The following is a 27,687-nucleotide window of genomic DNA, read 5'->3' on the forward strand; positions in this document are numbered from 1 at the left end:
CATATGAATTTGGTTTGGATGCCAAATTCCCTTTCTCTCTCTCTAATCCTCAAATCCACTTATGTTTTTTTCTTCCCTTTTCCATTTTCTTAATTTGATTATCAATTATTCATTCTTTAATTTATTCATTAATTTAATTAAATTAAATATAATAAAATCCAAAAATATTTACGACTCGTATAACAAAAGAACAAAAGTTCATGAAGTCACTAAAATATTTTCATAATTTCAAAATTTGCGTTTATCATTTGTCACTTCTCTTTCTTCTTCTTCTATTTTTGTAATTTCTTTTTTTCCAGATTTTTCTTTATTCTATTTGTAAATGATTTATTTCACTATTTAAATCTCCTATTTCTTTTTCATCATTTTTTGTTAGATTTTTTTGAACCTATTTGAGTACTACATCAAACTTCTTTTATTAACTAACGTAACCTAGTGGAACTAACATAAACTTCTCCTATTAACTTAAACTATGAGTACTACATCAAACTTTACAAACCAAAACTTTAAAAACTACAAAACTAAAACAACTTGAACTAAATGTCTTGCAACGCCTCCTCGCCTAGTAACCTTCTCGTTCCTTTCTCAATTTAGCCTTAATGGCTGAAATTTGGGGAAAGAAAACTTAAAACATAAGTCAAAGGACATAGTGAAGTTTTATGAAAACCTTTTGGAAACACATTTCATAGATATAATCGTTTCATTAAAACAGGCTCATCGCCTCATTTCACAAATACATCAAATTGAAGAAACACTCATTAATTAGTCTCAATGTCCTTTCGCTGAGAAATCTAAAACCATTTCCTACACTAAGACTCATCGTCCTCGCGTTTAGACTAATTTGAACAACATCTAAAAATATCTTGGTTTCTTCCTTATTGCTCAGGCCGAAACTCAATACACATCTTTTATGCATTGTCCTGTCTCATTTCACAATGTTGACCTTTTCTAAATCGATGCCTTTACTCTTTATGTGCATATAACTGTTAGCTCAATGATAAGAACAAGGCTAAAGGTTTAAACACAACTTCATATTCATTTAAACACATAAACTTTACTTGAATCAAAACATATGCTTTCATTCATAATAATCGTTTATAAAACATTATGAAATTCAATGAAAACTTTTAAATTACAAACACTTCTAGAAATTCACTCACGAACTTAGTTTCCCCTTGGATAGCTTTAGACGTCACTTCTCGCCTAATGACTCATCTTCTTAGTTGAATAACACTTAAATAAATTCAATTTTTTTTCTTCATATTTCTGACTTTACTTCTCTATTTATACTTATTTTCAACATGGATTTGTCACTTCTAATCTCATACCAACTTTCCAGCTCCTTCCACAAGTGGTACATGTGTAAGCTTAATCTTTCTCACAAACATACTTGAACTCAAACTTGACACGCAACCCACTGATGAAGCACTAATAGAAAATTCCTCATAAAATTTCTATCTTTTATCGCATATCTTCATCTTACGACATGTTCCAAATTGCCTAATCTGTCATTCTCACTATATTCTTCTCCCCGTGAAGAGCTTCAAAACACTCACTCTTATCGTATATCTTCAAAATACTTTTCCTTCATCAAAACACCTAGCCTATGCGATTAAACAAAATACTTATTTTCAAAATTCAACCATTATATTCCGAACACGAGGTTTCATATGATCACTTATCATAATCAATACGATTGTTTTCCTTGATTAACGCACGATTGTTTGCCATGGTCAATACGATCATTTAAATTTGAAGTCTTTTTCTTCATTGTTAAAAATAACTACAAGATCGTGTACCATGACCTAAATGATCGTAGATCATTCATTTAGATTATAGTAAATGATTGTTTAGAAGAGTATTACTCGCGCACAGGTGTGGTCGATTAAACGCGTGTTGACTGTGGTATTTTTGGTATTTTCCATTGTGGGTCTGTGAGCTTTTTCCTTTTTCAAAATTGTTTTATATATACGATGCAAATATTTTATCAATTTGTTATATTTTTGAAAAAAAAGCCCTTAATTAATTGATAGAATAAATGAGTGATTTGTCGAATCCTTAACAAAACCTCAACGGAATAAAATTGTCAATCATGAGTTCCCCTATGTTGCCATTGTTAATGGATTAACAGACGAAGCACGTGCATCATGTGTGACCTGTTTCTCTAATGGAAGTGGCAGTGACAAAAAACCCTAGACTACAGCAACCACGTCTCCGATATATTCTTTACGATTTCAGAACCAATCATTTGTCTTCTTCTTCTTCATCCAACAATCCTTATTGAGGAGGATTTTGTAGGGTAATAGATAGTGGCAGATCCAAAAGTTTTATATAGGGGGGCGTCAGGTACTATATAATAAACACACTAAAAAATGTTTAAAAAAATATCTTGACGTTCAATAATGCTCCAATAACATTCACTACATTTGTACTCATAAAGAAAAATCGACAATTTATACATGTTTTTTTTTGTAATGTAAACATGTGAATTTAAAAATGGCATAAAAAAGAAAGAATAATACATTTTCCATGGAATATTGATGAGAGAGTAGAATTTTGGATCACCGACTTTGTTGCATTTTTTCTAAATATTTGTTCGATAACAAATGAAAGCTAGGAAATAAGTTAGGGTTTTATCTTAGTTAGGTCTTTTGTTTCTTTTTTTCAAAAATAATTCCTTTTAGGAAATCATAAAAATCAAATTATTTTTCTTTTAGGAAATCATTGAAATTTAGGAAAAAATTTGATATTTGGAGAAAGAAAATTATTGATGTTTGTAATAAAATCTATTTCGTGGCAATTTAGAAAGAAATTTGATATTTGAGGAAAGAAAACTATGATATTTGAAATAAAAACTATTTCATAAAAATAGTTGTGTAATAGGCAGAAATCGTTTTGCAATAAGGGCACAGACACTACATCAGAATTAGAATTAAGTTAAAATGATTCATTATTTAATATATATTGTAATATGACACTTCAAAATTAATATTAAAAATACAAAAATCAATAATGTAAGGGACAATGATCCATAAGACAGAATGAAGAGGAATAAATCAAGAAGATGTGAGAACTAAACAAGCCTGAACTTTTGTATGTAGTATAAAATATTATTACTTGAGTGATATCCGAATTCTACCTAACTTTTATTTGATCATCATATCATAGGATGATAATTGATTATCTTGATTTTCGTAATATATTAAGTATTTTATATTTGATTTGATTGTTATTTAATTGATATCCGACTTTCTTTCGATATCAAGTATATGCGATTTCTATTTGATTGTCAACTAAATTGATTGTTTAATGAAATGATTGATATTTTCATCTCGGCTCGCAAACAAGTTAGTATCAATTTGATATATTTCTTTTTGGTCTGTCATTCCCCACCTCAATCTTAGTATTCTTAACAATCTAAAAATAAAATAAAAATGAATTAGAAAGAAGTATTAGAACTTAATAATATAAGATAATAATTGAATATGAATCACAATTAGATACTAATGAAATGATATAGAAGAAGCTCATCTAGAAATGAAATGGCAATGAAAAGTAAATTAAATGACAATATTAGAAAATGCTAAATGTGAGATAAAAAGAAAGAAAAAACTATAAAAATAGAAGAGTATTGTATAACAATCAAATCAAAAACTACTAATTAAAAGTGAGGAACAGAAAGAATTTTTTGGAATTGAAGGAATGAAAGTAAAGTAAAAGAGTTGTATAACATCAATTAGATAGCCATAAGATAACGAGTAGTATCACTAGCAATGATATAATTATGAATATCAAAGAAAAGTGCAATTGAAATCAAGACGGGAGACCGTGAATATGTGGGTGCATCTTTTACTATTTCTGCAAATTTTAGTACTGCTGGGCCAAGCTACCTTTGCCATTCTTGCAATTGGCTCCACTTTTTAAAATCCGACTCTTTTCATTTCAACCCGCCATCCTACGAAAAGCTTAAGACGCACCACTCGTAACGGTTTCACTCACTGGCGCTGCAATGGCCGCTCCGGAGCTAGAAGTTGCAGTTTTTATCGATACTGATTTCGGCACCCGCCTGGCTGTTGCCGTTCCCCCGGACATCGCCGCCGGAGCTTTAAAGAGTGAGCCCAAAAACTGATTAAAAACAACTTCTCTTCTCTTTTCCTCTTCTTTCACTCCGATTACAAGTGGCTATGTGGGCGTTTTTCTTTTTCTCTCTTTTATCCGAGGAAAACCCCATTTCAGAAGATTGTTCATTCTATTTGAGGATTTTGACTTTTTTATCTTTCTGGGTTTTAAAAGAGCTCTACCAAATCCTTTTAGGTTTTTCTTTATGCCTTGTTCAGATTCTGGGTCCTTCCCCATTTTTCTACATTGATGGCATTTCTGCTGCTTACTTTCCAGTTAAAAGTTGCATTTTTCTGTTCATTATGAATATATGATTGCTTATATTTATTTTTCTCTGTGTTTGAAGATGTGATTTCTGGGTCTTTTTGTTACTTTCCTGTTTCTCGTTTCCATCCTCTTGTTAACAATTTTCGCGAAGCAAACACACTACCAAATGGCCCTGAGGGTCTTGGTTAGGTTCAATGTTTAATGTCTAATGTTCCTGTTTTGAAAACACTTTATTGGTCATTATTTATCGCTCGTTCTTCTGAATGGGAGATTTTTCTTATAATTGTATTGTTATAGTTAACTTTCTGTGTTTTCTGTTTTAGTTCCTTTTGTCCTGAGCTTTCCTTTTTGTATTTCCCTAGTCTATTCGTTCAGGCTTCTTTATTAATGTTTTTTTTCTCTCGGGAAAAAAGGCTAATTCTAAGATACGGATCATGGTTTTAATAAGTTTGGATTTGTATGACATTTGGAGTTAGGAAGATTGGCTTTGTAGATATTATATATGTTGAAATTGTAGAAAAGAAGAAGTTGCAAAATTCAGGATTACTGTACTATGTGTTTGGTTTGTGAGTTTATATGACTTACGAAAGTTTGTATGGACGGTGAGTTTCCTCAACTTTCGCTTGTTTAACAGGAAATTGTATAGCTTAGCTAGTGGACTTAAGAATTAAAAAACCTGTAGCTGTAGTGTGAGATAAGCAATCCAGGTACCTAACATAAGCTTGGCTTCTGAAGTATGAATTACATAAGGTTAACACGTGACTTGTAAGTCAAAATTTTCTTAATGATTCTAAATGTTTAGGATTGATTTTGAAATGGTTAGGTTAGATTTTGGTGGGTTCGACATTTTTTATGTCCTTGTATTCTTTTACTCGATGAAAGCAATTCTTTCTAGATACTAAGGTTCTAAATTCACTTTCTAAATATCTATTTGTCATGTTTAAAATCATTCTGAACACATGTTTGGAGTTATAGAACCAAACATGAAAGTGACTGACTTTGAGTGATTTTGAATGTAACAAAAGTAATTTTAACCATTTCAAAATCATTTTGTAAGGATTCTACTTGATTACTTCACTATTTCTCCCTTACAATGGCAAAAAACAGAGGCTGCCCTCTGTTATCTTTATTTATATATAGCCAAAATGAGTACAGAAATCATAAAGATTCAAGAAAACAAGGAACAATAAAGACAAACCCAACTTCCTATAGGAAAAACTGGATATTCTCCTAGGCTAAGCAGCCACCAACTTCAGGATAAAATAAAACCTACCTCCCCTAGACCTAAAAATCCTATTTATATTCCTTCTCTCATCTTTCTCTTATTTCTGTGCCTAGGCCCCACACGCACGATCTCCTCCTCTTTTTCCTTCTTCATTAATAATTTGTCCAGTTACTTTTCTGCCCCTCCTTTGATATGTATGAATAATTGGAGGTCTTACAATACCCGTGGCTCTAAGTTCACCTTGTCCTCAAGGTGAAACTGAGGAAACTGCTGGTTCAATAGGTAAACTGATTCCCACGTTGCTTCACTGTCTGGCAAGTTCTTCCATTTGACCAACCACTCATTGCCTCCTAGCTCCTAGTTCCACCTTATTCCCAACACGTTTTCCGGCCATAATTGCAGTTCAAAATCCTCAGTTAGTATAGGTTGTTGTTGCTGGACTACATGTTGTTTTCCCAACTTCAGTTTCAGTTGAGACACGTGAAAGACATTGTGAATGGCGGCCTCTGGCGGTACTTTCAATCGATAAGCGACCTCTCCTATCTCTTCAATAATCTCATACGGCCCATAAAATTTTGGGGATAGCTTTTCACATTTCTTCCTAGCTAGTGATCTTTGTCGATAGGGTCGTAGTTTCAAATACACTTCATCACCAATTTTGAATTTGAGCTCCCTGCGATTTCGATCTGCCATTTCTTCATTCTATTTTGAGCTATGCATAGGTTTTCCTTCAGTGCGTTGAGTGCTAAGTCTCTCTCCTTCAACATGACTTCTACGTCATTGTTAGGAGATTGCTTCCATCCATATGACAACAATGGCGGGGGAGTTCTTCCAAAAACAGATTGGTAAGGAGTAGTTTTGGTGGACGCGTGGAAGGTTGTGTTATACCATCCCATTTCTTCGGTTGCTCATTGCAAAAGCATCTCAAATAGGTCTCTAGGCATCTGTTTACTCTCTCGGTTTGTCCATCGGTTTGGGGATGGAATGCCGTGCTTCTCTCCAAAATTGTGCCCATGGTAGTGAACAACTCCTTCCAGAAATTGCTAAGGAAGATCTTATCACGGTCGGTAATAATGGACTTGGGTATTCCATGTTTGCTGACCACTTTTTCCAAAAAAATGGAAGCCACTTGCTTGACTGTGTACGGGTGTTTCAGAGGCAAGAAGTAGGAGTACTTAGGCGGTCGACGACTACTATAATCACGTTGTAACCTCCTGCTATTGGCAGACCTTCAATGAAATCCATGGTCCAATCTTCCAATATCTTGTCGGGGATAGGAATGGGTTGCAGAACTCCAGCAGGCTTGGTAGCTTCGAACTTATTACGTTGACAAGTGTCACATTCTTCCACATATCTCTTGACATCAGCCTTCATTCCCTTCCAAAATAGTTCCCCACTCATTCTTTTATAGGTTCTCAAGAACCCCGAGTGCCCTCCTAATATGGAATCATGGAACGTGTGTAGAAGTCTCGGAATGAGGGAAGAATTTCGCGGCAGCACCATCCTTCCTTTATATAGCAGTCTGCCATTGTTCCACTGGCATTTCCCACCTTGATCCACCTCTCCCTTAAGTTCGGAAATAATTTTCTGAAGTTCTTGATCCTTTTCGACTTCCTTCTCTATTATCTCTATATCAACTATGCCTGTGGTTGTCATTGTATTTAACTCCACCGAATGGTCCATCCTTGAGAGAGCATCCGCAACCTTATTCTGCAGACCTGGCTTATATAAAATCTCAAAGTCATATCCCAAAAGTTTTGTGAGCCACTTTTGGAATTGAGGTTGAACTTCCCTCTGTTCTAACAGAAATTTCAAAGCCTTCTGATCTGAAACAATTGTGAACCTTCTGCCCAGGAGATAATGCCTCCATTTTTGCACCGAAAGGACAACCGCCATCAATTCCCTTTCATAGATCGACTTACCCTGGGCTCTTGGAGACAGTTTCTGGCTGAAGAATGCGATGGGATGACCCTCTTGTGATAAAACTGCGCCTAAACCTACTCCTGAAGCATCAGTTTCGATTGTGAAGGGCTGAGACCAATTCGGCAATGCTAACACAGGTAAGGTTGTCATTGCTAGCTTCAACTGGTCAAAAGCTATTGTGGCTTCCTCATTCCAATGGAATGCATTTTTCTGAAGTAATTTGGTTAAGGGTGCAGCTATCTCTCCATAGCTTTTCACAAATCTTCTATAATACCCAGTCAGTCCAAGGAATCCCCTCAGCCCTGTTATATCTTTCGGCCGTGGCCAATTGACCATACTACGAATCTTGTCCTCATCAGCCTCCACTCCTCTGCTGGATATCAGATGTCCCAAATATTGAACTTGGGAATGAGCAATGACACATTTAGATCTATTTGCAAACAATTCATGGTCCCTCAAGATAGCAAAAACCATTCCTAAATGTTTCATGTGCTCATCTATGTCCACACTATAAACTAGAATGTCATAAAAAAAAACTAGGACACCCCTTCGAAGGAATGGTTTGAACACCTCGTTCATGAGAGATTGGAAGGTGGCAGGAGCATTCGTAAGGCCGAAAGGCATCACCAAGAACTCATAATGTCCTTCATGCGTGCGGAAAGCTGTTTTCTCCACATCTTCCTCCCTCATCCTAATCTGGTGGTATCCAGATTTAAGGTCTAACTTTGAGAAAACTGTCGCACCATGAAGTTCATCTAAGAGTTCTTCAATCACGGGGATTGGAAATTTGTCAGCCACCGTTACTTGATTGAGTTTCCTGTAATCTACACAAAATCTCCACCCCCCATCTTTTTTCTTCACTAAGAGGATCGGGCTCGAATATGGGCTGCGGCTTGGACGAATCACCCCAGCTTGTAACATTTCTAACACCAATTTTTCAATTTCTTCCTTTTGTACATGCCCATACTTATATGGTCTTACATTAATTGGTTTCTGATCGGCCACGGTCAGAATACGATGGTCTATGGCTCTCCTTGGAGGTAAACCCGTGGGCAACCTAAAGACATCTGTATATTGCTCGAGCAATCGTTGAACCATGGGTAATCCTTCCTCCTTTCCTTTCAATTCGACTTCTGTTTCCGATTCTCCTTCATAGTCCACTTCATAATTTTGGAATTCCAAGAGGAATCCTTGGTCCCCGGATTGCCACATTTTCTCTAAGGTTCTCAATGAACATTCTGACTTCGTTAGAGAAGGGTCACCTTTTAGGATTATGTTAGGATACTAACAATAATTTAGACCGAAAGGACTGTATAAATGGCTTAAACAGAGGCGGTACTCTGGTTTACTTTATTTATATATAGAGCCAAATGATCCAGATTCACAAGATGAAAAGAAATAACAAGAAACAACAAGGAAAAATCCAGAAAAGATCATACCAGCCTCTTGGCTTTAAGAGACCCTGGTGGCTGCTGCAGCCCTACCTCCTAAAAGATAAAAATACCCTAGCTACTCCAACCTAATAATCCTATTTATAGACTCACATATTCCTCAGCCCAGTGGGCCCTACCACTCACGAACGTCCTTCCAATCATTTCTCCATAATAATTCCCTGTGCAGTTACTTTTCTACCCTTCCTCCTATAAGTATGGATAATTGGGGGTCTTACAGATTATTCTTCTACCCTTCGTCCAAAACGTCATGGTTAGGGATGGCCAGTGAACTTTCATGGTCCTTGTCGAATCTAGCCATTGCATCCCAAGCACCAAGTCTACCTTTCCTAACTCTACCGCCAGGAAATCTGCTACGATCGTTAACTCTTTCAACTTCACCTTCACCCTCTTGCAAATCCCACTTCCTTCACATCGGTTGCCATTCCCAATGGTAACTCCAAAACGAGTCCCCGGATCGATGCTCAGCTGTAGTTCATCTACCAAAACTTGGCTGATGAAGTTATTGGTCGCCCCGCTGTCGATCAGAATAACTACTTCCTTTCCGTTCACATGTCCTTTTAGTTTCATCGTTCCCTTTGATGTAACTCCCGTGATCAACCTCAATTCAATAGGGTTATCCATATTCAATTCCAGATGATTCAGTTCTATTACTTCGCTTGCCTCATCCTCTGCATCCGCTTCCCTTTTGTGGTCTTCTTCCTCATTTAGTATAAGGAGCATCAACTCTCTTTTCTCTCTCCCTTTACATCGATGGCCTAGGGAGTACTTTTCATTACATCTGAAACAAAGTCCCTTATCCAGCCTTGCTCTAAATTCCGTATCCGACAGCTGTTTAATTGGGGGATCTTTTTTTTGGTAATCATTTTTCAATGGAATAGTTACCTGCTTCATAACAAACTCTGTCTTTTTATTTTCTGCCTTCTCATTTTTTCCTTGAAATTTGCTGCTGTTCTCATTCCTTTCAGGCTCAACTATATCCAACTCTTCCATCGCCAGTTTTAATGCTATATTCCTATCATTCACCAGTTGAGCTTCCTTCATACACTCCTCTAAAGTTTGAGGGTGTCTGCTGATTACTTCCGCTTGGAGTGCTGGTTCCAGACCCGTTAAAAACGCATCCAGCAGAACACTTTCTGCCATGTCCGGGAGGGGGGCTGAGTATGTAACAAACTTCTTAACATAATCGTTGTATGAGCCTTCTTGCTTAATACAGATTAATCTTGCCCCCAAGCTCTGCTGTCCCGTATCATTAAAAAAATCAAACATCCTCTCCTTCATGTCTTCCCAAGATTCCACCCTCTTTCTACGATTACTCCATCTAAACCAGTCTACCTCTTCCTGTCCAAAACTCATGACTGCTACTTTGACCTTCTCAGCTTCCGGTAAATCATTTATATCAAAAAAATGTTCTGCTCGGTACGCCCAGGATTCAGGGTTCACCCCTGTAAACAGTGGCATTTCTAATTTTTTGTACTTACTTCGGTCTGTGCTGCTTCCTCCCGACTCGACTGTGGTTCCGGCCTCTTCCAGTTTTCCCTATAGTTTCAACCTGAGGTCGTCCGTAGTCCCTGCTTCTTCTTTTTTCTTATTCTCTCAGCTCGTCCGTCATTCGATCCATCGATTTCTTCATTTCCAGCATCATCTCCTTCAGACTCATAATTTCATTTTCAGTACCTTCTACCCGTTCTTCTATCTGTCTTTGAGTCATCAGACGCGTGATCACCCCCAGTGTGGAGGCTCTGATACCAATATGTAAGGATTCTACTTGATTACTTCACTATTTCTCCCTTACAATGGCAAAAAAAAGAGGCTGCCCTCTGTTATCTTTATTTATATATAGCCAAAATGAGTACAGAAATCATAAAGATTCAAGAAAACAAGGAACAATAAAGACAAACCCAGCTTCCTATAGGAAAAACTGGATATTCTCCTAGGCTAAGCAGCCACCAACTTCAGGATAAAATAAAACCTACCTCCCCTAGACCTAAAAATCCTATTTATATTCCTTCTCTCATCTTTCTCTTATTTCTGTGCCTAGGCCCCACACGCACGATCTCCTCCTCTTTTTCCTTCTTCATTAATAATTTGTCCAGTTACTTTTCTGCCCCTCCTTTGATATGTATGAATAATTGGAGGTCTAACACATTTATCCTTAACATTTTTTCTGCACTTGGGACCCTCAGATGTTTAAGTCGAGGATGAAAGGTTTCATTTGCATGTCATGTGGGCTTATGCCACCTCAGATTCAAAGTTGCGTGCATAATGTCTATAATCTATAATGTATTTACTGTTTTGCCTGCTGATTTCAAACTTTTTCCAGGGGAAGTTGAGAGAGTACATTTTAACTGTTTCCCAAGTATAGGAGAGATCAAGGTGGATGGATTCATGGTGTGTTTGTAGATTGTTTTTGTTTGTTCTCATGGTCAACATCAGATTTAAGGCCATTGTTCTAATTTGTGCCATTTCTATTTCTTTAGGTGAAGCAAAACTCGAACTTCTACCATTTGCCCGATACGTTGCTCACGAAACTCACTTCCCGACTGGAAGTGATGCAGTTTCTTCATGTCAAAGCACGGCCTTTGAATGGGTTTATTGAGCCTTGTATACCCAAAAATGCCGATTGTTCCCCCAACCTAAACTATGTCACTTACCCTACAGAAAGACGAGGTTACTTGGGAACTGCCTGCAAGAGTAAAATCAGAATCAATGGCAAGAAACATACTAGAAAAAGGTTCCAGAGGCAGAATTGCTTATCAAGGCTAGTTGGCCGGGGTATCTTAGCCTGGAATACAAAGAGAAAGAGGAAAATAACTAATAAAAAACAGGTTTTAGAACACATGGAAAAGAATTCTGATACGGAGGGTCTGATAAAAGATGTGAAAAATCACAATGGTTTGATTGGTACATTGTCATACCATTGTGTGTCAATTGACGAAGTGAGGACTACAAAACAAAGGTTGGCAAGCTCCTCATCGGTAGAGGCAGCCACGGACAGTGAGTTGTCCTCTGAAGCCATGTCTGTTTCTAGTATCATAAAAAGATATTTTTCGAGCTATGACAGAGAGAGCAGCATTTCAAACCAATCAAGATATGATATTACTCGAAGTCAGCCAGGAGAGTATTTGAAGATGAAGAATATGGGAAGAGGCCCAAGCTCGTTACCTTTGAAAGTGCCATTTAAACCATGTCCTCAAAAGGATGAGAGATCTAAGCTTGGGAAAAGGCTGGTGATGGCTTCATATAATCTTGGGATTTCTCCTATCGGGGGAAGGCCAGAAATTTCACTTTGTAATGCTAAAGGTAAAAAGTTTCAAGAAATGATGACTTTAGCTAAAAGTTCTTGTTTTGAGATAAGTGACAGTGAAAATTGAACTTAATTACGAGATTACTTTTGTTTCCATAAGTATATAGCAATATAACGATGAATGTCTTGGGTTTTGCCTGTCTGATTCTGGATTGATGAAGCTTCTTTTGTTTTTAACTTCTAGTAGCCTTTGGCTTAATGTGTGGTCTCCATTGTAGTGTAGTGTAAATGAAAAAGTACGTATGAGGGATGTACCTATTTTTGTTCGATCTCATCTTGATCACACCAGAAATATAAAAAATATTTAAAAACAGAAGTGGGAAGAGTTTGTCATGGGGCTTAACCATGAAGTGGCACGAACAAAGATAGATGTAGCTTAGCTACTTAAATATTTTACCTATCAAATTCATTTCATTGGTAATGTATTGAATGGACGGGTTGAGTTTTAGCCTAATTTGGAGCTAAAACCAGTATGTTGGTTTAAGGAGAAGATATAACTAACCAACCACCAAATTAACTGACGATGAATAAGGTCTGTGTTTGCAGTATGTCATTTAAATATCTTGATTCTTTAAACATAATGTTATTGTAATATGTTTTTGACAAAAACAGGATAGGGAAGAAAGAATAGACAAAAATAGGACAATAAAGTCGTGTACACGAAACACAGTTAACAAACACAATTAACAAAAGTTGTATATCTGGCACACAATTTAACAGCTAAGTAGTGTATTTGGTCTATAATTTTGTGCCACTTCACCAACCTTCATGCGTGCCTGCTCACCTGTGTTGATCTGCATATGTATGCCATGCAGGAAATTGTGTACTAAGTATACAGGACTTGGTATTGAAGTTGTGTATGCAGTCATGTATAGGGTACACGATTTTGTGGTCCCAAACAAAACCCTCTTATTTTGCATTTGCCTCTCCCATCTCTCAAAAGAGTTCTCACTTCCTTTCAAGCTTGTCGCTGCTGGAGCTTCTATCGTTCACCATTTGCCGCTATGTACAATTGCTATTTCATCACCGTCCGTCGATCTCTGCTGCTGCAATCGATCCAAGATTTTTTTCACACTTTAGTTTTTGAAATATAAATCAAGTGGTTTAAAATTATAGATTTGTGAAGCTTGTTATGTTATTGTAGTGTGATAACTTGTATAAATACAAGTTATTATGTTCTTTTAGGTAGAATAATGGAACCAAAATGCATGGTAAGTGTGCCAAAACACATAGATTATGTTGTAAATACATAACTATTTAGAAATATATTTTACATCAGCTTCATGCCTGCTTTACTCTAATTTTAGTGTCTAAACGTAGGATTATTGACAAAAGAATAAACTAGTAAACCAGAGAGAAACTCATGTAGAGGCAAGGCAAGGAGGCCAAATCACCACGTGAGAAGAGGTTTGCTAGAAGACAAAAAGAGTATTTGGGGTGATGTGACTTGACGAAAAGGACAACTTTCGACGCTGACATGATCAAAATGATATATTTCCATCGAAATATGCCTATATAAGAAGCTTCATCACTACTGAGAAAAGAGAGACCTATATAAGTTATAAAGGTCTTAATGGACCAAAACTTAAAGAGTGGGTGACAAGGATTAACCTTATCACCATCTGTAAAGCACTTCTTTATTTTCTCCAGTCAGTTTATGGAGTGAAAGCCTGTAGTCTGAGTGAAGAAGATCTCATTCTCATCTCCCTCTAACCTGTATTGTCTTTTCTTTTCTTTTCATTTATTTCTTTACATTGTATGTGTTCATATTGTACAATGGCCAACGACCTTCATTCTTTAATACAATGTATATTTACATACCTTTCAATCCATCTATCTCTTTACTATTCATTTGTCTTTGTATTATTTGTAGTTTAGTGTTATGATTCATGCTTGATAAGAAGTTTTGCTTATAATATTTATCGCGTTAGGTGAGCTACATTCATCACTTGGTCAGTGTATGTCGCTAACTGCCTGAGAGGGTAAGTAGCAAAGACGTGGCTAACATAGACAAGGAAGAGTTTTCTCGACCTTGGCGAGATAACTTCCATCATTTGTATTTCAAAAGGTGAACAATTGTACACAATAGGCATTGAGAGGTTGCCGTCCTTAAATGCGAAGCTCTATAAGTAATATAAGTAAATGCTTTTAGATATACTTTGCTTGACTAGGCTTAGTCATTTGGATCCCAACAAGAGAACAAGTGTGGCCTTCAATGACTCTGAGATGAGCATGCCTTAATCATAAAATAATCTAGTGACTTAACTCACATTGAGGTGGCCGTATAGCTTATTCGCCTGATAACCTTATATCTTCCTTCACCCCCTTCCTTAACACAAGTTAGTTTGCTTACTCCTCCATCTTGCCATAATTTATTCATTTGTATATGAGTCTCTAGATGTAAATATTGGAAAACATTTTGCATGCAATGATACGTCATCACACCACAAATTTGCAAACTAACACATAAGTCTGTGTGCCTTGATTATAGGCAAGTTTTTTAGAATATTGTTCTTAGAGACAACAAAACTTATTCCACTGCAAGTCCTATGAAACACAATCCCAGTTGGTGAGAGTTTCGTGAACAAACAAACACAAGCATAATGTCATGAAATTTTGTTATGAATTGTTTGTGTTTAAACTTGAACTTTGAGAGGATTCTTAGAGTGAAAACTTAGGTTATAAATACATTTTGGGTTTAGGGTTTATGCTTGTAATGTATGGATTGTAAATACATAGATTGAAGATGTATTTGGCATAAATGACAATGACGATAAGATGAGGTTGTTTCAGAGGAAGACGTTGACCAATAGCCTTAATTATTTCATGATCCCCTTTCAACTTCTCATTGACAGTCTTAAGAAGTAGAAGGAGACATCACATTGACTTATGACAATTAGCAGGAGTATTATGCACATTTTGAAGTGTCACCCAACATGATATTGATCATGTGATTCACAAACAACAATATTTTTAAGTGTCTGTACCTCATCGTGGTCCATGAAGACAACCACCATATGGAACATAGCTCACTACAAAAAATATTAGGTTTTCCAACACTTCTTTAGCATGTCGAGAGAAGATGCATTGGGAGATAGGCCTGATAAGAAATCCTTGGACATTGGATCTAAGAACCATGTTAAACAACAAGATTCAAAGAACCCAACCCTAGCAGCCACAAAACCAATTTAATTTCAACCCTTAAGATAGGCAAGATAGCAGCCACAAATTGCTTAGATGATCTACCAAACCAAGGATCAGATAATCTTTTGAAACTCCCATCAACTCTAAGATCTTTAAAGCACTCCACAAGCAAGATAGATCAATCCTCACTTGAATGCTCCAAACATTTATGCATTCTATCACAACACACAAGAAAAAAAATTCTATATTCTAGAATTTTCAGATTTCATTCATCTCAATTCTTTTTTTTAAAAATGTTGAAAATACAACCCTATTTATACTAATTAAAATATGAAATGAAAGGTCACAACATTTAATTGTATGCCCTTTCAACTATCATAATAAATGAAAAACACATAAATACATAATTCCTTAAACATTTGATATTATGACTTTTGGGTTGCCAAAATAACTCTTCAACTTTTAAGTATTGCATCTCTTCAACTTCTTCATTTGATTCAACTTTGATTTCTTAATTCGTATGAGGAAGAGTTACTCTTTCCCAACACTGCTTGTAAGATGTCAGGAGTGAGATGGTTATTCTCGATGCCATTAGTTAAATGTTAGGAATACCCACATTAATCTCGACGTGGCATCGGCATAAAGGAAATAATTTATTAATTGTGGCTTTTTGCCAACGCCATGCACGTAGACATCAAGAATAGCCATTTTACTCTTAACGTATACATGCAAGGCGTCTATAAAGAATTAATTAAATGTTGTGTTTTACCTAATGCCATGCATGTACACGTCGGGAGTGATATGACTATTCCCGACGTGTTAATAATGATGTCGGGAATAGGTGGAAACTTTCAACATTTTTGTGCTGCATCGGAAGTTCTCTTATAAAAAATCCTTCCATATCTGGAACGAAGAAGAAAAAGGGAGGGTGTGAGAGAGACAAATGGACAAACGAAGCATTTGCCCGTCACTTGCCACCTACCACCGTTCATCCTCACCGTTCGCCGATGCCTTCCAAATAATGGTTTTGGTGTTTTTTTTTTTTAAGTTAAAGAAAAACTTGTAGATTTAAGGTATATTAGCTTTGGAACTTGATTTTGTTTGTTTGAGGGAGTGTGTTTGATGTATTTTTTTATTTAGGTATGGTTGAAATATAGATTCTCAACGAGGTTGTGGTTGGTTTTGGTTGATGAAAAGATAAGAAAAATTTACTAAAACTCAAATTAAATAACACATATAGTCTTGTTTACTCCCAAAATCCCCTTAAATTTATCACCAATCGAATCCATAATATCCATTTAAAAATTGAAGAATACTCGAAAAAACTCTAGAGGTGGTTCATGACATGGTTGTGATAAAAAAAAAAAAAAGCAACAAGCTTGCCTAGTACACAAAATTGATGTTGTTCACATGAGATTTCGATGAAATGTAATTCGTGAAATTGAACTTTGATATATTGATATATTGATGAATATTGAATATTATGAATACAATCTCCAGTATTTACTCATTTGATGCTTTCCCTCGAATACAAGTTAAAAACTTAAAACTTCTTGGTCTCCACTCTTCAGAATGTTTTAGTTGCAAGTCGATTTGAACTTTGATCTTCTGGAATGCGAGGAAAGCTTAATCTTCAAAGTCTTCAATTTTTTAGAAGCTGTTGATCTCGAGGTTGATACGAACTTGCACATCTTGAGAGCTTGTAGAAGTTTGAATTTTCAATTCTTCAGAGCTTTAGTACTTCAAAGCTTCAATTCTTCTTTCAACCAAAGACCCATTAAATGAGCGGCAAAAGTCTCTATTTATAGATAAATTTCATGAACTTTAGGTGGGCTTGGATCCATTTGCCTATTGGGCTTGGACCTATTTACTTGTTGGGCATGGACTTGGGCTCATTTGCTTATTGTCCTAGAGCTTAGACCCATTTGCCCGTTGAACTTGAGCTTGGGTCCATTTGCCTGTTGAGCTTGAGCTTCGACTTGGGTCCATTTTCTTAGCGGGCTCGGGCCTCCTTGTTTGGCCCGATTTTTCATCAGGGGCTTGCATTGGGTTGGATATGAGAAAACTTGATTACCTAAAATCCAATCAAATTATAATCACCACCAATTTGTTGTGATAACATGAAAAAATTTAATTGACAGAAATTTCTTACTCAACAAATGCCCTATTTTCAAGATTTGTGCACATGTACGAGTGGTTGAATCTCGAAAACGATAAGTTGAAACCAAAAAATACAAGTGATTTGTTTTTTACTTTGACTCCGGTTAATATGTCAAATTAATCACTATCCATTTGAATATAAGTTGGATTAAAATGAAATTTGGAATATAACTAAATGTCAATTTTGTAGTGAATTTTGATTTTAATAAAAATCATTTGGTATATGGCCAAGATATTTTTTTTAATATATGAATTTAATGAGAAGATTGTGACTTAAAATTGAGAAAATTGGAATATTGACAACCTATCAATTTAAGTCTAAAGGTTTTTTTTTTTCACAATCTTTTAATTTGAATTTGTAGCAAAACTTGTGCTATTCAAGGATGAATTGCTCCCAAACTTAAAATTTGAAAAGATATTATTTACATAATTTGAATTGAATTTATGATTTAGGGATAAAGTGTTTTTATTTATTTATTTTTTGCAACAGAAGTGGAACAAAATGATTTGGGAAATTTTTTTAATTCTTCATTTTTTCAATCCGAATTTATTTTTAAAAAACATATATTTTTTCTTAACTAACTAATTTTTGTTAGGAAGGAAAAAAGTTATAAATTAATCAAAACTCATAACCCAATCTCAATTCCCAACTCAATCTCCCCATTTAATTAATTGCCAAGTGAAAACAAAAATCACAACATTTTCTTCACACATTCCTCCTAAGGATTCTTCTTCAATTTTATTTTTTTTTTATAATTTTGTCGCTTCATATTTAGAACAACAATTATGGACGCCAATGAAATGGAAGAAATTCATTTGGGTGGAAGAAATTCATTTGGGAGTTGGGGTGGAGTCGACGTCCTCGACTGTGTTTTTTATTTTTTTCTCGTATAAAAGAAAGGAGAGAGAATGAATGGAATGGGAGGAAATAACATACAAATTGAGAAGTGGGGGAGGGCATGGACAACATGGAAAAAAAATTAATTGAGTTTTTTTTTTTTTTCATTTTCTTACTTTTTATCTTTGGTTCTTTTTTTCTTTTTTAATTTTCTTTTTTTTCTTTCTTATTTTCTTTCCTTTTTTTTCTTATATACTTTTTTTCGATTACTTTTTTTAAACTTTTTTTCTTTTCATTTTTTTTGTCTTCATTTTTTAAATACTTTTTTTAAACTTTTTTTTTTTTATATTTTCCTCTTTTTTGTCTATTTCTTTTTTTTTTATAATTCTTTTTTTTCACTTTTATTTTTTTGAAGATGGAGCACACCAAGCTTGATCGAACACTTATGTTACGGCACATCGAAGACGAAAATAGAGATGGAGATCCGATCGGATGCAACACATCGAAAACGAAAATGGAGATGGACATCCGATTGACTGCGGCACATTAAAGACGAAAATGGAGATGTAGATTTGATCAGCTGCGGCACATCGAAGACAAAAATGGAGATGGATATTCGATCGGCTGCAACACATCGAAGATAGAAATGGCGATGAAGATCCGATCGGCTGCAGCACATCGAAGACAAAGATTTAGATGGAGATCCGATCGGTTGCGACACATTGAAGACATGGATGGAGATGGAGATCCGATCAGTTGCGGCACATCGAATACGGAGATGTAAATCTGCACATCGAAGATGGAGATGGAGATGGAAATTTGCACACCGAAAATGGAGATGGATATTTTATAGGTTGTGGCACGTCGGAGGTGCAGATGACGACTACTGCGACACATCGGAGATGCAGATGACAACCCCTGCGGCACGTCAGAGATGCAGATAAAGACTCCTACAGCACGTCGGAGATACATATAAAGACGCCTGCGGCACGTCAGAGATGCAGATAAAGACTCCTACAACACGTCGGAGATACATATAAAGACGCCTGCGGAACGTCGGAGATGTAGATGACGACGACTGTGACACGTCAGATATGAAAATAACGACGCCTGCGACATGTCAGATATGAAACTGATGACCACACATTAGAGATGTATCTATGATCCTTTCGGTTGCAGCACATGGGAGAAGTTGAAAATGAATCCTCTTGGCTGCAACACATGAGAGAAGATGAAGATGAAGATCCTCTCGGCTGCGGTCACAACACATGTAAGATGATAAAGATGAATCCTCTTGGCTACAACACATAGGAGAATATGAAGATGATGATCCTCTCGACTACGACACATGGAATAAGATGAAGATGAAGATGAAAATGATGATCCTCTCGGTAGCGGTCACAAGACATGTGAGATGAATCCTTTCGATTGCAACACATTGAAGATGAAGATGATGATATTCTTGACTACAACACATAGAGAAGATGGAGATAGAGATCCTTTCGACTGCAATACATGGGAGAAGAAGATTCTCTTAGCCGCAACACATGAAAGAAGAAGATGACGACCCTCTCTACTACAACATATGGAAGAAGATGAAGATGATGATGATCCTCTTAGCTGCAATACATAGGAGAAGATGAAGATGATGATCCTCTCGATTGCGGTCACAACATATGTGAGATGATGAAGATGAATCCTCTCGACTGCAACACATAGGAGAAGATGAAGATGATGATCCTCTCAACTACAACACATGAAAGAAGATGAAGATGGTGATCCTCTCGTCTGCAACACATTGAAGATGAAGATGATGATATTCTCAATGATCTTCTTGTCTGCAACACTTTGAAGATGAAGATGATAATCTTCTCGACTGCAACACATGGAGAAGATGGCGATGAAGATCCTCCAGACTGCAGTACATGAGAGAAGAAGATCCTCTTAGCCGCAACACATAGGAGAAGAAGATGACGATCCTTTCGACTGCAACACATGGGAGAAGATGAAGAAGATGATGATCCTCTCGGCTGCAATACGTATGAGAAGATGAAGATGATGATTCTCTCGGCTGCAACTAGATAAGAGAAGATGAAGATGATGATCTTCTTGACTGCAACACAATGAAGATCCTCCTGACTGCGCAATACATGAGAGAAGAAGATCCTCTTAGTCGCAACACATAGGAGAAGAAGATGACGATCCTCTCGACTTCAACACATGAGAGAAGATGAAGAAGATGAAGAAGATGATCCTCTCGACTGCAATACGTAGGAGAAGATGAAGATGATGATTCTCTCGACTGTAATACATAGGAGAAGATGAAGATGATGATCTTCTTGACTGCAACACGTGGAGAAGATGGAGATGAAGATCTTTCCGACTGCAATGCATGGGAGAAGAAGATCCTCTCGACTGCAACACATGAGAGAAGATGAAGATGATGATGATCCTCTCGGCTGCAATACATAGGAGAAGATGAAGATGATGATTCTCTCGGCTACAATACATAGGAGAAGATAAAGATGATGGTCTTCTCGACTGCAACAGATGGAGAAGATGGAGATGAAGATCCTCCTGACTGCAATGCATGTGAGAAGAAGATCCTTTCGATTGCAACACATGGGAAAAGATGAAGATGATGATGATTCTCTTGGCTGCAATACGTAGGAAAAGATGAAGATGATGATTCTCTCGACTGCAACACATAGGAGGAGATGAAGATAATGATCTTCTCGGCTGCAACACATGTAGAAAATGAAGATGAAGATCCTCTCTGCCGCAACGATTAGAAGAAAAAAGTAGAGCTCGCTACTTTGACTTGGCCCACTTTGTCCCCTTTCTTTTCTGTTGTTTGCTCATGAATTCAATTTTCTATTAAGATTACATCATCACGATGAACCATAATACCTTTTTTTTTGTGCGACTAAACTTAAAGTAAACTTTAAGCTGCCCTTTTTATAATATAGAGATCAAGTTATAACGTAGTTCAATTGAGTTTTTTTTTTTTTTTTTTTTTTTTTTTGTCATTCACCTTTTAAGCTCTTGTGGACTAGGAGCATCATGCAATTTAAGCTCTTGCAATAAGGAGTTGTACACATTTAACAACTTATATTTTCATCAAATATTTTTTCACCTTCTTCATTTGTAGAATTGGTGAATATAATAAGTCTTGGTGAATATAATATGTTAATGTCAACAAACAACTTCATGATCTTCATGCGTGATGGGATATGACTGTGAATCTTCTCGTCATTGTTTTCTTCATGAAGTGATTTTACTTTCAAAGTTTTCATCTCTTTGTCATGTTGATCGCTTGTCATCTTTAGTCGATCAAAAATAAATGTTGAAGGTTGATCTTTCTTCGATGTGGAGATACTTAGCATTTTAAAAGCTGAAGTTCGAGTGGAAGTAGTCTTTGGACATTGATTTTCTTCTTCTTTCGTGGCCATACTCAATATTTGAAAGATTGAAGATCGAGTAGTTGAAGGCTTAATACGATCAAAAACAGAAGTCATGTGCTTAATTTCATTTGAATTTTTGACTTCTTTAAAAGATGCATAATTGTTGCCGACTTCTGTTATACTGACAACATGACATGCAGTGACTTCTAATACTTTATTGGGATGATCATCAAGAAAGCTTCTTGGGAGGAATTCTCTTAAAGTTATCGACTGTCGAGATCGAAAGAAGTCCTCGTCTTTTCCTTTGACAGACTTAGGCTTTCACATCTTCTTGATTCTTTTTCCCTTATTTTTATGGAAGATGTTTCCTTCTGCATGCTTTTGACGGAATGACGACTTCTTTTGAATGAAATTTGGTTGTCTTCCTTTTCGACGACTCACAACTATCCATCCTTCGTCATCATCTTCAGCAGACTCTTCTTTGTTTTGGGAGTCTGTCGTCACAATCCTTTGTTGGAATTGAACAACTATAGGTTCAAAAGTCCCCAACTGAATTAAGTTTTTCCTTTGATCATAAAGTTGTATTGATGGTGGAACACTTGAAATCATCTCGACCGTAACATGATTCTTCTTAGCTAATTCATCAATATCCAGCTCGATCTTCTTTTCACGAGCCAACTTTAGAATCAACTCCTTCAATACAAAACACTTTCCAACAGGGTGACTAATGTCCCTATGGTACTTTACAGTATTTAGGATCATCTACTTTTCCTGTTTGTTCTGGCCGTTTGCATTATGGTCGTTGAAGAAGTTGCTTCTCTAGCAGCTGCTCTAACATGTCTGCAACATCAGAGTCAGAAAATAGATAAATTTTTCCTATGTTTCTTTAAGAGTTGGACGTCGCTTTTCCTCGCCATCATGCTTTCCTTCAATTTTTGTGTCTTTTCTTTTAGAGAAAGATTTCAAAGGAGTTGCACGAACAACTATAGATGCATTTATGACATTATGTGCAGTCTTTTTAGTGTCATCAATTTCATTCGTCACTCCTCATTTTTGGAACCAAGAAATTTTTTGCTCTCTGCGTGTAATACTTAGTTCCATACCATGGGCATGAGTCGCTAACTCTTTAAACGTGCATGGTTTTATCCTCTGCAAAATATAGAGAAGTTCTCAATGCATGCATCGGGTGCACATCTCAACTGCAGATATTTCTTTGAGGTTGTCTTTGCAGTCCAGGCTTAGAGCTCTCCATTTGTTTATGTAGTCGATGACTGGCTCCCCCTTTAGTTGTTTTGTGTTTGTCAACTCCATCATGCTAACGATACGTTAGGTGCTGTCACTACTACAAAAACTGGCTTTCTTGACGTTTTAAAACTGTCAAGAATCACTATTCTTGACGGTTTTAAAACCGTCGTTGAAACCAGTGTCAAGAAAGTGAAAGTTCTTGATGGTTGATAAAAACGTCAAGAATAGTGAAAGTTGACGTTTTATAAATGTCAAGTATACAAATTTTCATGACAGTTAAAAACCGTCAAGGGTGTGAGTGTTCATGACAGTTTCAAAACCGTCAAGAATATGAATGTTCATGACATTTAATAACCGTCAAGAAATTGATTGTTTATGAAATTTTACAACCGTCAAGCATGTTTCATAGTTTTTTTTAAATAATAATTTAATTGTATTTTTGTTTGTGCTCCCATAATTTTGTATAGTGGTCTAACAACAGTTTCATAAATATAAATGGACGATATTCATCAAATATAGTTTCAAAACTTGAACATATATAAATAAAACGCTTCACCATATTTATATATAATCATTTCCAAAACAATACATATATGAATATTTCATATCATTTGCAAAAATAATATAAACAATCTCATTAGATTGTCATAAGTTCAACTCAACATCCTAGTTCAACTCAACTTCCTAAATTAACTAACTTATCTAAAAACTATCCAAAAACTTCCCAATAACAGTTTGAAAAAGCTCCAAGTCGCGACGAAAAAGCTCTTAGTCACCGGTTCTCGCAGCCTGAAAAAAAAATTGATGATAATTAATATAACATAGCATAATAGAAATCCAACCATCACTATTCAACTCAACATCATAGTAGATTTTGTGTTTGCACATTTATTCATTCACTTCAGCTTGTGTAATTGTTTAGCGATAGACCATAAATAAATTAACTAGAATTTCAATGAAGTTATTAGTAAGCCAGAAAATACTTATAATGCACACATGAGGGGAAAGTAAGTACATTGTATAATTAAACAAACACCACATGTTTTTCTAGCACTTATAATTATAATGCACGGAAGAGTAAGACATAATGGAATTGCAAATCTAAGGTGGCCAAGCCTCTAACACTTTGAACTATAACTTTCTTTCAACACAATCAAACAAAAAGCCAATACAAAAAATATGTATAAATCACAACTGGATATCCAACCATTGTTGTTTTAAGTTCTAAAAAAAATAAATTTCTTGTTACCTATTTTTGCAACTATAGTTAATATGAAAGTGTAACACAAAAAAATTAAACAATATTGAAAGTGCAAACATGGTTAACAAATTGGTTGTTACCTTTTTTTTAGTCTGAAATAAGTGACTTGGTTAACAAATGTTCTGCATTTTACCTCCTATAATTTCAAAAGCAGCTAGATTTTTGTTAGCATGAACAAAGAGGGAAGTGATTGATTGAATAATGAATTGCAAAGATATAAAAAATTCCAATAGAATGGAGAAATTTTGGATACAAATACCAGCTTCTGCAATGATGAAATAACAATGTAGTTCAATCCACGGGTTTTATTCCTTTTGTCTTGTTAGTTTGATCAAGTTTAAGACGTTTTCATACACAATAAACGTGATTGAGATCACTGAGACATTATTTAGAAGGCTTGGTGTAATTCTCCTGTAAAACCCATGAATGCCTTCAAACCTGCAGGATATATAAACAAGCGACAGAGGAAATTTTATTCCTTTCTAATTCCTCACACTCATTCATGAGAAATTTCACCATATTTGTTCTCTTGTAAGAACCTAGATGACTAATAGTTCTTTTTTTTTTTGGTGAATAAAAGTTTCCAATACCTTATGGAAGTCACTACATTATAAAGAAACAGAAACACAATTTTCTCACCATCATTTCTTCAATTGAAAAAACTCATTCGTTCTCTTTAACTATACATTATTAAGAGTGATATTCAAACTAAACATTGAGATATTACTTACACATTCATATCAATAATAGCTGAAGCAATATATACAAAAATTCAATTATAAATCATCATACACCCAATTAATAATTATTAAACCAACTGATACCAATATGTGCAAGGAAGTAACAAAGCAAAACCATCATGATCATTATCAAAGACCACATGAAACACCATAAAATTCAATCCCTAGACAAAGCAAAACCATCATGATCATTATCAAAGACCACATGAAACACCATAAAATTCAATCCCTAGACAAAGCAAGCAATTCATCATCAATTAAACAACAATATTTGAGCAAAAATTCTACACAAAATCCTAGGAGGAACCACGATATTGATTTGTAGATTCCAAATTTGTCATCATTTGCCAGAATTCATACATAACAAAATCATCCAAATCCATGAACGTGATATAAAAAAAACATCAATGAAGGTAGCTATTTACCAAGAATCGCTGGGTAACCCAAATGTCCATGGCAACATGGTTGGTGACCAGAGACAATGGGTGGTGCAACTATATTTGATAGAGAAATTCCAGCTAAAAAAATTATGCATATAAAAGACATGTTATAACAGAGCAAGCACTGAACATAGTTACAACATTTACTCAAAAAATTAAATCCTAGAACACACCAAAACAAACAGAAAAACCTATATTATGCACGCAACTTAAAGCATCAAATATTTTGCTAATGATCTGCCCCAAAAAGAGAAGTTAGACAAGAGTAGAAGACAGAACAACGCACCTTCAGTACTGTGGTCAAAGAAGAAAATGGTTCAATGTCCTGAGCTTGTAATTAGACAACCTAATAAAGTCAAGATCAAGACATAATACGAGATCTAAATAAAGAAATGAGTCGTTTATTCCAGAGAAATGAGTCGCACAATTTACTCCTCAAACTATCTTATATGCACAAAAGAAAGTAAAGACGGGATCTAAATAAAGCCTACTTGTACATTTCAACCCAGTTTATTCCAGGTTTCATAACTGATATAACAACATCAGTGAGCCTTGAGGACAACCTGCAACAAAAGGGTAACAAATTTACACTCACAAGTCTAAAAGAGAAAATAAGAAAGCAAAGGGGAAAAAGAAAGAAAAGGTAACTAATAATTATGCCACGGGAGCGATGGTTAGGAGAAAAGTTGTGCATTGCATTTCAAGAGCTACTTACATTATATATCAGCTACTGGTCACTTGTAAATTGACCATTCACTTGGAACAAGGATGAATATATTTTACGTATGAATGATATAAACTAAAGGATTTGAAAAGAAAGTGTACTTAGAGGCATAATAAAAATGAATTCATTTATATTTTTTGAACAAGAAATGAGAAATTCTTCATTGAAATAATGAAAGCGCCAAAGAAACCACCAAGATTAAATTGAAGTTCAGTTCCACTACTTTTTTTTCTTCCAAGCTTTTAGTGTCTTCTTTTGAAGCACTCCTGCCAATTAGTTTCAAAGTTTGCTACAAATATTTCAAACTAAAATGGTTGATTTTTTCAAGATTTCAAAATGAAGGATTTGAAATTTTTTCAAAACACGTAATGTAAAATAATTTCTTGTACTTTGGTTCCAATAGAAGCATAATGTGAAGAAATTTACAACTTTACTTAGAATGGAACAACATAAAGTAAATATCAAACAAGTTGAACAACTTCATCCCCAGTCCAAAACCAACCTTTCAGTAAAGGCCTTCGAGCTAATTGTTTCCTGAACATGAGCTTATGAGCTAATATCATCGGCAAATTGAATAAGAGCAAGCTCCAGTTCTGATTTCAAGACACGACATTCAGTCAAAATAGGATGCAAGCTATTCAAATTAGTTACAAATGTAGTGATTTCCTGAACGAAAAAGTAGAAAACACAGTCAAACACCCCCTACTTTCTAAAAGCAAAAACACATAAATATAAGCATAAGAAATGACCATTGGAAAACCCATAGAAAGAAAGGGTCTCTCTCCTCTGTGTCTATTCCTAAGTCTTTGGCAGAGGCATTATCACCGATGGCTCACGCTTCTGTACGAGTTTCGAATGGTGAACGGTGAACGGTGAACGATGAACTGAACGGTGAATGAACGAAGGGAGAACGATGAACGGTGGAAGCTTGAGAATCGTGAAAGCTTGAGAACGGTGAAAGGGGAGAACGAAGAACGACGAATGCAAAAGGGGAGAAGCTTCCCTTCGAACGCGCGACAAATTAGGTTTTACAGAAGAGAAAATGTACTTAAATGAAACGACGTCGTTTTACGATTAAATTCTTGACGTTTTTCAAAAACGTCAAGAAATTTTAAAAATATTCTTGACGTTTTTAAAACGTCAAGAATATTTTATGAATTTCTTGACGTTTTAAAAACGTCAAGCAATTTTTACAATAATCTTAACGTTTTAAAAACGTCAAGAATATTTTATAAATTTCTTGACATTTTTAGAAACGTCAAGGATTTTTTTATAAATTTCTTGACGTTTTTAAAACGTCGAGTAAAATTTTAAATTCTTGACGTTTAAGAAACGTCAAGCATGTCGAATTCATACGCTTCTTGACGTTTTAAGAACGTCAAAAAATTAATAGATATTTCTTGATGTTTTTTAATAGATAAACGTCAAGAATGATGTTT

General features: G+C 35.6%; 1 protein-coding gene and 1 long non-coding RNA gene across 5 annotated transcripts; one reads left to right on the forward strand and one right to left on the reverse strand.

The window, feature by feature from the left end:
• Positions 1-3,714: 3,714 nt before the first annotated feature.
• On the forward strand, positions 3,715-12,469 carry LOC101220553. Its single transcript, XM_031889264.1, has 3 exons — positions 3,715-4,112; positions 11,309-11,376; positions 11,466-12,469. Exons 1-3 carry the CDS (start codon positions 4,010-4,012, stop codon positions 12,357-12,359), a joined length of 1,065 nt encoding a protein of 354 aa, XP_031745124.1. The 5' UTR covers positions 3,715-4,009; the 3' UTR covers positions 12,360-12,469.
• An 11,153-nt stretch (positions 12,470-23,622) lies between these two features.
• Positions 23,623-27,279, reverse strand: LOC116404994. Of its 4 annotated transcripts, XR_004218037.1 has the most exons (5): positions 26,751-27,278; positions 25,811-26,087; positions 24,604-24,782; positions 24,425-24,480; positions 23,623-23,872 (listed from the first exon to the last, which is right to left on the reverse strand). It is a non-coding gene; the product is annotated as an uncharacterized LOC116404994 (long non-coding RNA). The 4 variants fall into 4 exon arrangements; XR_004218038.1 differs by lacking the exons at positions 23,623-23,872; positions 24,425-24,480; positions 24,604-24,782 and having other exon boundaries at positions 25,273-26,087; positions 26,751-26,841; positions 26,998-27,279; XR_004218039.1 differs by lacking the exons at positions 23,623-23,872; positions 24,425-24,480; positions 24,604-24,782 and having other exon boundaries at positions 25,273-26,087; positions 26,751-26,914; positions 26,998-27,279.
• Positions 27,280-27,687: the final 408 nt, after the last annotated feature.

This window comes from Cucumis sativus, chromosome 7 (assembly GCF_000004075.3).
Source record: "Cucumis sativus cultivar 9930 chromosome 7, Cucumber_9930_V3, whole genome shotgun sequence".
In the NCBI taxonomy this organism is placed as follows: domain Eukaryota; kingdom Viridiplantae; phylum Streptophyta; class Magnoliopsida; order Cucurbitales; family Cucurbitaceae; genus Cucumis; species Cucumis sativus.

Coding starts and splice junctions, on each gene's coding strand:
- LOC101220553 (XM_031889264.1), top strand. CDS start 4,010: ATGGCCGCTCCGGAGCTAGAAGTTGCAGTTTTTATCGATACTGATTTC. Junction 4,113..11,308: donor CGCCGCCGGAGCTTTAAAGA/GTGAGCCCAAAA, acceptor AACTTTTTCCAG/GGGAAGTTGAGAGAGTACAT. Junction 11,377..11,465: donor TCAAGGTGGATGGATTCATG/GTGTGTTTGTAG, acceptor CTATTTCTTTAG/GTGAAGCAAAACTCGAACTT.